We start from the raw sequence: 14,393 nt of genomic DNA, 5'->3' as shown, positions 1-14,393 counted from the left end.
TGGATGTTGTAGAAAGTAACAAAAGAAGCACTTAATTAATTAAAATATTAGTAGGTAGCAGAAAATACAAAGTAATCTTACTGTTGATGAGTCACAGCTGAGCAACAACTATTTATTGGTAGACATCAAGATTTGGGACTACAGAACCTACAAATATAATCATTGTCTAGATGTTCTAATACACTGTAGCAGTAAAATGTAAAATTAATGCAGTAAAGTTGAAACGGTTTTAGAACTGCTATTGTGTTGTATATATTAAATTTAGCAATTCTTCATTAATATCAAAACGATTTGCGCAACTGTCTGTTTGGACGTTCAAGAGTCCAGAGACACATTTGTCTTTCAGCCGCGTTGGTATCCAAAAGCATGTACAGTAATATAATATACAGTATGGACTGCTTCAGCCAGTTGTACGACTCTCTCGGTCAGATTCCGGCACATGTACATGACGGCTTTGATACGGAGCAGAGGATTTAGATGACGGTACCATAAGGGTGCCACCACACGGTACCGCCATGCGGTACCGACTGAGGCAAAGAATGCCCGGTCAGACGTTGCCTGCTCTGATGATCGGTTTCGAATTATAAATAATAATCGATGGGAAAATCATATACAGTCGAATCTCCGTTAATTAACTGCAAGATCAATCAATGGTAAAAGTAATTAATTAATTAAAACGATAAAAATGTAAACGTTTACAGCATTTTCTCCAAACTGACGTTTGAATATAGAATATAGTAGACCGCAGTGTGACGTACAGACTATTAAATTGGCTACGTAAACTGGTTCGTGCGAAATTTTGACCAGACCTTGCCTAATGGCGCGGCGACGGTCAATGAGGAGTGCGTGTGCGTATCGCTAGCTAGTCACATGTAAAGCACGATCTGTGCCATGCGACCTAAACATGTTCTACCCATTTTTCCTAATAATTGTACTACAGTACAACACCCACGCAGATTTGCTTTCATTGATATCTACCGACGGTATGGCTAGACTGCTGCGTGGCCGATATCGTCTTCGTGCTGTTCTACCTGCTCTCGTTCGTTATCAGACGCCCAACTTCTGTGTGCGTTTTCTAACGACTCAAGAAGCAACGACATTTACCGAGCGTTTCTGGAGACGGCTGTGGAGAACAACTCGAGCTGTCTTCATCTTGACGGGAGGATTAGTGTGGGTGTCGACGTTAACAAGACTTTACGGAAGACGCAATAGAGAGGACAGCAGAATTCCAGACAACGTCAGTTCTGTGAATGATTTTTTTGGTCTGACGGAGAAAGGATTGAGAGACAGACAGAATGTTGAAGATCTTGTTCAGAAGAACAGAGCGCTCCACGACTTGTGGGATAGACTAAAGAAAGAAGAGGCCGTCGAAGACGCGTTTGGATCCCAGTCCGAAATATGTGGCTTTCGACTGCACAATTGGAGAGAAGACACACCCACAGACGGCAACGCCGATCACAAAAATGAAATGTTAGACGTGTATGGTGAAAGTGGTTTAAACTGGACACGGTCGTTTATAGTCGAAGGTCCTAAACTTGTCGGACAACTCGATACAACGTTTGAATTCGTGAAAGACGCGTGGATACCGACAACTGTGAAGCTCCACCCGTTGTCACGTGACGGTACCGCCCTGGTAGACGTGTCAGCGCCTCCTCCCAACGGTGTCTCCAAGTTCACTCGCTTATCAACGCTCAAGTAGTAATGAAATATCGGACACAGTGGAGGGACACTGATTTGCATCTGATTCGTTATTTATTTATCCTCATCGACATCATGGTACAGTACAGATAAAGTGTTACAACTGCTGTAGAAAAGTTAATTTTAGACTTTTGCCAACTGAATGGTGTGGCTGTCTAATAGTCAAAGCAAATTACTCTAACAAAGCTGAAGTGATTCAGAGAGTCAAAGGACACGCAGCAAACATCACCATTCTCTACTTATGGTACATTTACACCATCACAATCCTAGAGTGATGTGTCCCTGCTATGAGGGGTGAAGGTCCAGTTACAAAAGAAAACCATGTCTGTCTCTGTGATATGCCTGTCTGTAAACCTAAACGTTACATAAAGACTGCTCTCTGCCTATAATACCTGCGGATGTTAACACAAATCCACTGACCCGCTCCATCTAGTGATAACTAAGGAAGGCATCACAGTATTGAGCGATTGCCTGAGTTGCATTAGCATCAGTGCCATATGAAGGCGTAAATCCATAATGTCCTTGACCGACGTGCAAGCCGCCGCTGCCTCCCAGAGTGGGGGCCATGACCGAATTTTGATATCCGTGCATCGACAAATGACTGCCACCGTAGGCACCATTAGAGGAATAACCAGAATTACTCACTCCATATTGTGGTGGCGTATAGCTACCCGTCGAACGTCCCAACGAAGGTTGATAGGAGGCCGTGGTCGCTGTGCCATAGCCTGCCAGAGATCCCGGGGCGAACAAGCCGGTCTGGTCGTGTCTACCATCTTCGGTCATTCCGTGCGGGCTGCTCGTAACGGCCTCGTCTGACGTCCATTGAGGAGGCAGAGAGGAATGTGCATGGCTCAGAGACGGAGCTGCCAGAGTGGGCAGAGGGTAAGGCCCTTGATGTCCATGGGGAGCTGAGAACCGTCTCTCACTTTTTATCAGATCGCTGCCTATAATTGAGAATACCAATCAAAAATTGCGGCATCTTCACTAGGGAACACAAGTTACATTCAAACACACGAGCCCAGCAGACTCAGTAGGGAGTATGTCACACGAGATGGACTGTACGTACGGTATGCCTAGCAGCAGACATCTGCTGGCAACACCCAAAACAAATATACATAACGGACTCGCTTCATGGCGACGAACACTAGCCAACTAGACATACTACGAACGGACACCTCGTCATTAGCAACTTACCTGCGCTGAAGCCACCAGCACCGGGAAATCGAAGTGTTTGACCGAAGAGGGCGGAACCAGCCGTATCACTGCCGTATCCTGACGTGCTGTTGCTGCCCGTCGAAGAAGAACGATTGCGGTCACGAAAGATGTCGCTGGCATCACCAGACAGAGCCGATGGTCTGCTAGAGAGGAGGGAACACGAGATGCACAATTAGCACAGAAGAGCAAATCGGATTTTGAAAGAGACAAAGGGGCGAGTGGGTGATAAAATGGTCAGCCGAGGATGACCAGGTGACAATGGCGTTGTAGTGGCGAGTTAATGCGCCGTCTTACCTCCTACTCCCCACCTCCGAACCTCTGAAGCCTTTTGCGAATGGGTTGTGTTCGATTTTCAATTGTGTCACCTGAAACACTAGATGATGACTTTTCTGTGCGATGTGCGCAAAAAGCGATACCCACCTGCTGATTTTGATAAGCGGTTACGGCCATGAATTGAGTTTCGGGAAAGACGTGCGTGCTGACGAACGTTCGGCCTAGTGGGTAGGGATTTGCAGCGTCGGTCGCTCGAACGATATGTAAACGGGGCTGGTACTTGTGCATGGAGTTCAGTATAATCTGAAGCGTCAGCACAGCCGAGTGACCACAAAAGACGTGATAGTCAAGACGAACGCACTTACGTGTCCAAACTGATCCATGTGGTTATTAGTCAGTTTGAGTTTCTGGAACGAGACAATCTGACGCATCCACTGCTGTCCCGTGCACGGCGAATCGGGATGAACGTAGAGACGGCCTGGCATTTGAGGCTCTGCTTTGCCCGTCACGATCCATTCCGAGTTGTGATATTTGTAGCGGTTGTCGTCGAGAGGCACGAGATCGGCGACCAAGATGTAACGCGTCTTCGGATTCAACCCGCTGATGGTCACTTTGAAGGTAGGAAACATTCGCCTAGATAGGGGCGGTACAGAAGAGAACCGGTCAATTGAAAATGATTTTCAAAAAACGATTTACGCAGAAACGAGACGAAAGCGACATCAAGACAACGTGTGATGCGCGACTGCGACCATACGTCCTATACGCTATCTCTCACCTTCCGGCTTTCGTGATGATCATTTCTGTACCGACCTTGTGAAATTTGTCCCACAAATCTTTGTTGTGCAGCTGCACTCGTACCTCTCCATCTTCGCTCGTCGACGACGCGGCACAGCCAGCGGCCTCTCCTGATGCGGTCGGTGTAGTTGGAAGTTGGATGTTGTCAGGCGGCGTGTCGTGACGGACATGGCGCTCTCCTGTCAGGGGAATGTGCAAGGCAGGAAACTCAGCTTCTTCTATAAGCGAGAAACAAAAGTGAAAATTCCGAACGTTAGTATGTGGTTGTTACGGTGTCAACGTCGGGCGAAGTGCTGCGCCCAGCGCCATGCCCTGGCGCTTGCAAGCGCAAAAAATGTTGTGACGGTGTTGATTATGCGCTACTGGTAACAGTGCAGGCGTGCAAAGTTCGTCACCCTCTGCGCTCTTCTCTTCCGCATCCTCGCCTCGAGGTAGAATATCCTGGACGCAGAATGGCGAAGCGGTAGCACCTCGGCCTTGCTCCGTCATGTTTACCGTAAACATGCAGAATGAGAACAGAAGCCGGACAGTTCAGAAATCACCGCCCTTGCACAAGGCGTGATCGTACGAGGGGCCGGGCTTGAGGCTCGTTTGACCTATGGGCTATCGTCACACTAATTGGCAGCTCTTTTCTGAAACTGATACAACGCCCGCAGTCCCGCCTCCGCGAAACGTGCATGGGCGGATCTCCAAGGTGTGCCGCACGTAATCGATTACAGAGGGCTGCGTGACTCCTACGGTCACGAATCGCAAAATCAGGCGTTATTCTTGCCACTTACACCCACAAGTCGATACTGCACGGGTCTGCGTTAAGAATAAAGCGTAGTAGAATTGTTTGTTGACTTTCTCAGCGATTGAGGACTCTTTCATGATTGGTGCGTGCACAACGAGATAAGTGGACCACTTGACAGCTCCGCCCTAAGGCATATTTTGTATTGATTAGAGACGTTGATCAAGTTGGTATTCGTCCTACGTTGTCTACCAGATCGGAGACGAGCGGAAGGGGAAGTAGCAACGACAAGCTGTTAATCAGCGGTCGAAACGGTTTGGAAAGATTAAGTGAAAGGTTAACGTCGTGTCTATCATGGTAGCTTACTTCTTCCGCTGGGAGACAGAGATAGTAATCATTGCCTCGAGCAATCGTGCACTTTCTCACACATCCTGAGCTATTTAGGGAGTCTTAGTCAGAGCTTTTACACTTCCTCTTCGACGCCTCTGTGTTGTAAACGGCTTTTAGGTGTGAATAAAGAACAATAGACCCGATTCCTGTGTGCCAGACCACATTCATCACGCCACAATCGTTCTGCCGTCCGCACGTGATTCGGTTCTTCTTCGACGTCAGAAGGCGACTTCACCGCATTGATAGGATACATGAAGAGGGCACGCCAATAGCGCGTGTGTACTGTAATCTGATTTTTGCTGGCTACATTACAACCGCAGTTTGTAACAATTTGTAAACACTCCATTCTTGAAATTTTTTCCGAACATGCATGTTGTTTGTTTGCCTATCTGCGGAGTCTACTGTTCTAGACGCATAAACATAACACGAACAGCTGTTTGCCTGTTTGCGCCCACTTTCCCACTGTCTGCGGATGTGGGTTGGTTTGTGCTCTCTAGACGTTTTCGACTGTCTGAATATGCCTACGCGTTTTTGAAATATTATGTCTTGATGTTTTGAAGCTTGAAATCGCTTCAGTATAACCGAGCAGCGGTTAGGATCGAGTCAGATTCCAACTGGTTAACAGATATTTTACTGCATGACAATTAACTAGGGATCAACTCGCTTTCACGTTAGCACCATGCATATATAACCTTGGACTGTTCGGTTCTGTGACGGTTTCACATTTTCTTTCGTTATTGTTTATTACTAGTATATTTAACGTGAAATTTTAACTAGATATCTAATCAGATACCTACGCTCACCGTAGTAGCAGGAACCACAAAAATTGACCGTTTTAGTCCCTTATTAGCAACGCCATTGACGTTGCGTATTACATAGAGCCCACCTTCAGATGACCGAGGTACGTCAGTTGATATCCTTTATATTCCCCAGAGTGTGAGTCAGCGATGAAGTCACCCATGACTTCACTCTATGACTGGCCCTACGAACTTTTGAGCGAAGGTACAGGATACACTGTATGGACCAGATACTAGTAGTCTAAATACCGTGTACTTGCAGACCCAGCTGAGTATGACTGGAATGCAGAGACCCAAACATTCATCACCAATGCATCAGGTGCTAGCAAATGAAGGGAAATTGGAAAGCCGCGACTGTAGGAGTGTGGAGCTGTAATTGTTTTGTGGTCAATTCCAATTTGCATGCTTGCATGGTTTGTTGAATTGCTTGGTGTGCATCCTGCCGCCTTTAGAACAAGGTGACAGACTCTGACCATGAGTACTAGTGTGAGTGTCTTCATTTAACAGTCCGCCCAGTGCCTACTACTAAATGTGTGCGGCAACAGGAATCTATCTTGATTTTGCCACCTCCTGCCTCATTGGCAGGCTACGCAGAATTTAGTTGGTAAGCAGCTGTTTTGCAGTTGACAGATTGCGGTTGTCCTTCCTACACTGCATACTGATAAAACGTGGAATTCCGTGTTCTCTGCAGATGACCAGATTACACCCTAGCAGAGCACGTGATGAAAACGGATCTACTAGAGTAGATTCTTTTTCTGGTTAATTAAACAAACAAACAAACAAACAAGCAGCTTCAATAGACTGCAAATTTCTATCACAAATAACTACATTGGGACAATGGCTGGAAATGCAGCACAATGATTGATATCCGCTGCCAGTAAGCGGAAGTTGTTTGCATTTGCAAACAAATGAGAAGACTACTTTGATAATAGGAAGAAGATACATGGTCTGCCAATTAATAACAATTTGTAGACAACCACTAATGGTCTGCATTAGTGCAACAAGCATAGCTAACATAGGCTGAGTGCCCAGCCTGTCCTCTCTCCCCCTATCCTCATCCCTAGCCTCGCCCCAGCTGCAGTGTGGATTGCAGCCCTGGATAGGCTTCCATCACCACATCACATCATCCAGGGCTTTCTCCTCCTGGACACTCGAGCCTAGAGCAAGGACAGTGTGCAGTTTTGTCATCTAATGCATTATACTTTTTATACATATAAGTAATAAGTAAGTATACCATATACAATACATATATGGCCTAACAGACAAATGCCAATATTACAAATAAATCATTCAGCCAGAAAGAAGTAGTACACCGCCACACAACTGCCCATATTTCTTACTATCACACAGAAACCTCAATGCCACGGCTAAAATACAGAAAACAAAATGCACAGTCACGACAGCAGCACTATTCTACTCTTGTTCCTCACCTCCTTTCGTTTTGCCCCAGTGGAAGTCGCCCTACCAACTTGTCTGCCTGCCAGCGGTTCCATATGAGTTGTCCGAAGCTTCTTTGTAAAAGACAAATCACGACTGCCTACAACTTCCATAGAATCACGAGGTTGACGGGTTAAAGATGTCCATGAATTAGATCTTCGTAGAGGTGGCTTAGTGTCATTCTTTGTGTGCCTGTCACTACCCGATGCCTTGAAACGGTCACTGCCACCCGAGACTACAGTGTCCTGTTCTGTAAATGAGAGTGGACTATTTTGTTGCTGCCACTCTTGTCCAATAGTTCTTCTCAGACTATGAGATGCAACCACAGCTACATATTTAATACAGAAATGATTTTAAGGTTATGTTACACTAGACAATTGGTTGACATACGTTTTGGATATAAGCTGCTATTGCTCTTTAGTAGCTGTTTGTTGACGAGTCTTGATGGATCTTGCCGTGTGCTCACTGAGGACAACCTGGCATGCAAACAGTTTATGCAAACTAGGACATTGCAAGAATGATATCACTACAGTGTACCTTGCAGCATATGGTCTCTCAGATCTGTTCGACGTCTGCTTACTTAAATTCACAGCCTCTACGTCTCTAGACCTTTTAGATGGCGGCTTGGTTTGTGTAACTTTAGACTTTGGTATACATCTCTCAGATCCGATCAGCTCTTGTCTCAACTGTGGACTCAGAGATCTGTTCTGGTCACATTCCACCTGGTCAATCATCACAACTACATACTGTATCAACAAAATCAGAATGCTTGCACCTTGCAATCACCTACTTGATGTTGTGGTAAATCGGCCAACTTGATCTGTTTCCTGCAGTATTGACATGGACAACGTCGACTATAAACTTCCCACATGATGCTACCACTACCATTGCTTATGAAACCACCAGTGTTAGTGTATATTTAATTTAGTTGTCGGTATGTTTACCTAGTATTCCTGACAGGCATGTCTGTTTCAGATTTTCCTTTTTGTTGACGTTTCTCCTGTAATAACAATAGCAGTTAATTGCAAGAATACACAAGATGTTACAATCAATTAAGTAAGTTTATTAACCAATTAATGAATAAATTAAGTGGGTCGATTATTTAATCAATTAACCTGATGGTCAATTAGTGAGCCTAGTGGCGTCTCCTTTTTGTTGTACAAACATGACCTCCCGAGCTGGTCACTCCCATCATAAGACATACTCCTAAACAGTGTGGCATCAAACAAATGGTTTTTACACAAATTTTGGGTATATCGACCTGTAAATTTGTGAAGGGCGAGAAAATCTAGATCTTGACTCTTCTTTACAAACACGCTGTAGGACACAGTGTGCCGACAGTAGCATCAAATTGCCACGCACACACTCACAAAAGGAATGCAAGTGACATACTTGGTAATCAAGAAGTTTGTCTGCTGGAAACTCATGGTCACTGTAGGGACACTGCACGTCCAGGTGTCGCACACCACTCGTGGGCTTCCTGTTATCATTGTGAAACAAGGAGTACATACAACAATATTTTCTTATATTGTTAGTTGTCACTTGTCAATATTATACCTAGTGTGAACTGATGTGCCTTGTTTTTGTTGACATTCCTCCTAAAGCAGGATGAGAGCAGATACCATAAGCTACAAGATGTACATGACACAGTCTTCACACCTCATGGTCCTTAAGTGACCTTAATGGTAACTTCATTTTGCAGTACAAACATGACCGCAAAAGCTCTTGGCTCTCTTTGTAAGACACACTCCTTCACAGTAAGGCATTAAACCAGCTATTAATATATAAATGCTTATATTTCCACTACATTAATTAACCTGGGCGTTTGTGAACGATGAGACAATCTCGGCCTTCCTTGACAACCAAGCTGTAAGAAGACACAGCACCATGCAGACAATTACATAAGACTGCTGAGTCACATACCTGATGGTCAACAAGTTTGTGTGTTGGGAATTTACATTGGCAGGAGGGACACTGAACCTCGAATAGTTGTACATGACTTGTTGGCATCCTGTTGTACACACACACATACACACACACACACACACACACACACACACACACACACACGCACACACACACACACACACACAGACACAGACACACACATAGACACACACACACACACACACACACACACACACACACACACACACACACACACACACACACACACACATCTTGGTAAAACACGTGTCTTGTACTAATAAAAATTTCTACCTAGAAGTTTGCACCAGAGACGTTGTATGCACACGATCACTACTGCTTGGTGGACCCTAAGAATGCATATAATTTTGTTGTTGTAATGAAATGATTAATTCACGTTCATTTTATCATCACAAAACATTTAATGATACCTTAAATTCAATACGTGGATCCCATGGTGAATGCTCAGTTACATCAACATCATGATGAGACCAAAACTTACTACAGAACAAACAAAAAATTAACACTAATAAATGATCACTAACTACTGCCCATTGTAACTGTCTCTCTGATTTGGAAGAAATCCATGTATAGCAGTAGACAAATACAGTCAGACCTCATCATACTGACATGATAATTCAACACCCCAGTTTCTGACAAATGTAATTGTAAAGCCAATTTACAAATAAACAAACTCCTGATGTCTGATACCAATAATCTGACAGCAGTGTTAGTCTGACAAACACTGACATGATAAACATAGTCAGAACAAGATCTGACTCAGATTGTATGACAACTACCAAAGGTTTTCTCTTTGAAATTCAGACATTTTCTTGTTCTATGAATAGTGTAATTACCACACCACTCTAACTGCCACATTACAATAAACAAAATGTCACACTCTTGCATTCATCAACTTCCTTAAAGGTACACAGACCAGATGACTGCATTGGAAGCCCTAGACCAGTGGTTCTTAACCTTGTTGGAGGTACTGACCCCCACCAGTTTCATATGCGCATTCACCGAACCCTTCTTAATTGGAAAAATAAAATTCAAAACATAGTCATAGGTATATATTTTACTGGTGCACAAAATGAACCGTGCATCAACATCAGTGTTCAAAGAACACAACCATTAAAACATGATTTTCACACAAAAACAAAAACATAATAATGAATATTTACTGCAAAGTGGGGCGTGTCATCACGAATCATATGAGTCGGGTGTGTGTCTTGACCTCCGCCAAACCCCTGAGACTGACTCACCGAACCCCTGGGGTTCGATCAAACCCAGGTTAAGAACCACTGCCCTAGACAGATGACCATCCCATGCAAACTTGATTTCGGTAGAATGATATCAAGTTTCTCCAGAACAAGGAATCACTGGAAGATACAACTTCATAAGTAGCATTGCTACTAGCCCACTACTATACATTCTACTTTTTAAAGAACAAACGAAGATTCTTAGTGTTTTATGTGCACACTCAGCTAAACATGAGTTGTTTTCAAACATCGTACTTGTTAATGTTGGTGCAATAAGACATACTCTGGCATTAGAATTTACTGCTTTCATTGCACAACACAAAGATGCACGTGACCTAGGTTCTCGGATACTGTATTTCCTCAAAATAATGCCACGCATTTCTTCATTTCGCAAGGCTGGACCCTGGGTGTTCTTTTAGGGGCGGTGTTCATTTAAGGGCAGCATTCTTTCAATGTCATTTTCATGTAGAGTATGACACACTCAATCCACACGTCTGCATGGCCCAAGGCTTATGTTTCTTCTTCCTCCCTTTGACTTTTCGTGTACCAACATCGTCTTTGAGGCTAATTGTCTTTTTTTGCCACTCGGTGTTTGTCTATGTACCCTCTAGTCTAGTTCTGCTAGCCTGTTCCTGAAGTGCCGCGCATACTGTACTTTGAGTCTGACGGCAGCCTGGTATAAGCTCTTCTCTTCAGCCGTGCAATTTAAACGATTTAGGCACGTGTCAAGCATGTGCGAGGTATGTGTAATGAATATCAATTAACTGTCCTGCGGCGTTTATTCAAGGGCGGCGTTCTTAATGGTGGCGGTCTTTCGAGAAAATACGGTACATCATGACATCTTAAGAAGTATTTGCTAGCAGAAGCTCGGCAAGTGCACACACTTTCTTACATGTACATCTTACGTTCTCCTAGCAAGAGCGCACACTTGAACATCAGAATCCTATTAGGACCTCACCAAACTTACACGACTCGTTTGGTGATCTTTGTCTGCGGAAGCATTTAGTAACAACGACAATGTCTCACCCATAAGAACCTCCATAATTACAGAAAAAGCATCGAAAGTGGGTACGAAAATCAGGGAGTGCATTAGCTTGAACAGTGTAGTGTCTCTTTATTTTCCAGAGCTGACCAAATAACACACCATTTCATCTCAACACACACCGACAATAGACCAGACACATTGTCACGAATCAACAAAAACGTAGCAAACTCTTCCGCTAGGCAGGACAGCATTCAGCTAAACCCACCACCCTAATTCTGCCACTGCTTAGCTGGTGACCATGATATTATACAAGTTGCAAGGAAAGCATTACATTTGAAGTAAACTACCATCAAAGGTGTGTTGAACAAAAGTTTCAAACAATGCCGCTAGCAAAGAACTTGTCGAGTTCTTACCTTCCTTGTGATGGAGGCATAACACCATCAACTCCAAATGGACTCTCACGTTGGCGTGTCTGTGTTGAGCGCTCTTTACGTATCAAACTTGTTCTGGGTGTCTCTAACATAGACCAACTAGAGTCTACTGATTTCGCAGATTTCCTCTCGTGACATGTTATCTAATATAACATGAGAGACTCTCAACAATACCAGATAATTTCCATTTCACAACAAAATCTACCTCATGAACAGCCGCATCACTTGGGAGCAGAATTTCATTACAGTGCCTGCATCTACTTAATCCCAAATCATCTGTATACCAACAAATAAAATCAGCACTGGAATCACCTTAAGGCCACTCTGATATCAGCTGCTTGTGGTATAAGCGTATGCAAAGACGAATCAGTAGATCATTTGCGCTAGACATTTAGATGCTTGTAATTTTTATTTTATGTATAAAAGCACTTGTAGATAAATGGCAGCAAAAGCAATACCAGAGTGGCCACAAAATACAATACAAACAAACCAACAATCTCAGTCACTACAAAGCTTTTAAAATTATAGATAGGCACTATACGTTGGCTAAAAATGCATCAGCTATACTTGCAGATCTCCTATGGGATGGCATGCCTACCTGTTGGTGAGGATCTCTTGGCTACATCATCAATTGACGTTGATCGTCTAGATGACTGAGCTGTGGTACCCAAATCAACGTCGGAGGTACTATAGCGAACACCTCGACGTCTTGGCAATGCACTTGTTTCTGTGTCTCTTGAGTGCATAGAAATGCTACTCAATGATTCTGAGTTCGAGTCAACAGAATCAAATTCGTATGAATATGACCGACTTTCTTTATCAAGCTGAAGTTGCAAATCTCTTGCCAGTCGATGATCTTCATCAGTTTGTTTCTCTCTTCGTCTCTTGTCTTCCAATCGTCTTGTGGCCTCTTCTTGTTGCCCTTCCTCATGTCTCCTCCTGCTTTCCCATTGTAAAGCATGTACATTCCCTGCCATGCCGTATGGAGTTGAAAGTTCTTCTGTATCCATCTGCTCTTGCAGTTGTAGTGCTAATGCTTCATCTTCTTCCACCTGTTTTCTTCTCTCTTCTTCGATAATTCTCTTTTCATCTCCTTTCTTCTGTCGTTCTCTCTCATAACGTTGCATCGCCTCTTCTTGCATTTGGCATTCATAATCACTCATTTCGGGAATATCAAAGACAGATGTACTCTCATACTGCAAATGCTGAGCAAGCTGCAAATCATATGCTACCTGTTCCTCTATCTTCCTGAAAGGCTCACAAGAATAAACCGACTCAACGCCTTGAGCAATCGGTCCTTCTACATCCCGTGGATGATGATTCTTTGTCTCCAATCGAATACTGAGTCTATTAAGGTCTCGAGAGACTTGCCAAGCATAATCACTGTCATTTGTAGCAGAACTAGGAACAGCCGCAGCAGTAGCAGCAACAGACTCATACTCATTTGCTGTTTGAATGTTAACAGGCAGCTTTGTTGAATCAGGCTCTACATGAATTGTCAGATCAGATCTGCCACCTGATGTTACAGTAGAAGATGAGTGATTCCTTCGAGTCTCTCTTCCTTCCCTTCCAGTGCTCCTCGCTCGACGGCCTTCCTTTTGTGAAGGGATCTCCACATCAACAACAATCGTTCTTTTGGGTTGAACAACAACATCATTATGGTCATCATCATCATCATCAGGAAGAAGAAGGCCACCACATCTTGTAGCATCATGAAACGTTTGTTCCTTCTTTTGTATAAATTTATCGCATTTCACACATTTCTCCGTGCGAGAGCCGCAGTAGTTCCTATGATCATCATATTCTCTAAACATTATTTCCAACTCGCAGAATTCGCACTTCATTAGACGCTGGACGCACTCGCTAGTGTCATGTTCCTCAACAAACCTCTTCTCCATCTTCTTCCCACATTTGCATACAACCTAACAACAAAACCAAATATAATGTCAATGATGTTGCGAAATCAGATGACGCGAGTCCCCGTCGGTTTCCCTCACCTCAGCATGAAACTCTTCATCGTGCTCGTCTTGCTGCGACTTGCGTACGGGTTCGGCACACACTTTGCACAGTGAGATGTTGCGTTTGCAGTGCGGCTCGTGGACGACGAAGTTAGCCGCGGGAATATCCACCTTGCTGCAAGAAACAGGAAGTTGCAACGTCAACTACGTCGCAAGAAGAAAACAAAAGAAAAACACGTTGTTTAGCAAAGTCGCACCAGTTAGGACAATGCTTGAAAGCTTCTTCTGCAATGACGCTTGTTGCCATCTGGAAAACAGTTATATGTCCCGTATATCAACCCGCTCTAGCGATTGAAGAAACGCAGGGCGCTGTCGATGAAGAAGAGAATGATTAGAGTTAGATGGGTCAGCTCTTATAAACCTGCTGTCAATTAGCGAATGAGCTCAAGATTTCCCCGTTGAAGGTGAAAGGAATTCTACTTCGTATATGGTATGA

The 14,393-nt window shown here is 43.9% G+C and overlaps 3 protein-coding genes and 1 long non-coding RNA gene across 6 annotated transcripts; 2 read left to right on the top strand and 2 right to left on the bottom strand.

Annotated features, from left to right (window-relative positions):
- Positions 1–749: 749 nt before the first annotated feature.
- On the top strand, positions 750–1,699 carry LOC134177957 (uncharacterized). The gene has a single exon (XM_062644739.1). The coding sequence runs from the start codon at positions 905–907 to the stop codon at positions 1,697–1,699; it is 795 nt and encodes a 264-aa protein (XP_062500723.1). The 5' UTR covers positions 750–904.
- Positions 1,700–1,902: 203 nt separating this feature from the next.
- Positions 1,903–4,615, bottom strand: LOC134177940 (T-box transcription factor TBX10-like). Of its 2 annotated transcripts, none has more exons than XM_062644728.1 (7): positions 4,377–4,615; positions 3,962–4,199; positions 3,552–3,819; positions 3,334–3,489; positions 3,208–3,278; positions 2,893–3,053; positions 1,903–2,642 (listed from the first exon to the last, which is right to left on the bottom strand). In XM_062644728.1, exons 1-7 carry the CDS (start codon positions 4,483–4,485, stop codon positions 2,128–2,130), a joined length of 1,518 nt encoding a protein of 505 aa, XP_062500712.1. In that variant the 5' UTR covers positions 4,486–4,615; the 3' UTR covers positions 1,903–2,127. The 2 variants fall into 2 exon arrangements, with proteins under 2 accessions (XP_062500712.1, XP_062500704.1); XM_062644720.1 differs by having other exon boundaries at positions 2,893–3,056; positions 4,377–4,611.
- A 101-nt stretch (positions 4,616–4,716) lies between these two features.
- Positions 4,717–5,244, top strand: LOC134177968 (uncharacterized). The gene is made up of 2 exons (XR_009969576.1): positions 4,717–4,856; positions 4,925–5,244. It is a non-coding gene; the product is annotated as an uncharacterized LOC134177968 (long non-coding RNA).
- A 1,828-nt stretch (positions 5,245–7,072) lies between these two features.
- On the bottom strand, positions 7,073–14,393 carry LOC134197738 (uncharacterized). 2 transcript variants are annotated; one of them, XM_062667091.1, is made up of 20 exons: positions 14,155–14,393; positions 13,937–14,072; positions 12,538–13,861; positions 12,145–12,215; positions 11,922–12,082; positions 9,693–9,762; positions 9,556–9,611; positions 9,259–9,346; positions 9,153–9,202; positions 8,995–9,085; positions 8,893–8,933; positions 8,728–8,815; positions 8,597–8,652; positions 8,451–8,541; positions 8,280–8,335; positions 8,126–8,225; positions 7,873–8,057; positions 7,726–7,811; positions 7,329–7,663; positions 7,073–7,265 (listed from the first exon to the last, which is right to left on the bottom strand). In XM_062667091.1, exons 1-20 carry the CDS (start codon positions 14,202–14,204, stop codon positions 7,254–7,256), a joined length of 3,147 nt encoding a protein of 1,048 aa, XP_062523075.1. In that variant the 5' UTR covers positions 14,205–14,393; the 3' UTR covers positions 7,073–7,253. The 2 variants fall into 2 exon arrangements, with proteins under 2 accessions (XP_062523075.1, XP_062523083.1); XM_062667099.1 differs by having other exon boundaries at positions 8,126–8,216.

Source organism: Corticium candelabrum, chromosome 1 (genome assembly GCF_963422355.1).
Source record: "Corticium candelabrum chromosome 1, ooCorCand1.1, whole genome shotgun sequence".
Lineage (NCBI taxonomy): Eukaryota > Metazoa > Porifera > Homoscleromorpha > Homosclerophorida > Plakinidae > Corticium > Corticium candelabrum.
Note: the sequence above shows the minus strand (reverse complement) of the source record. Positions and strands in the feature narration are given on the sequence as shown.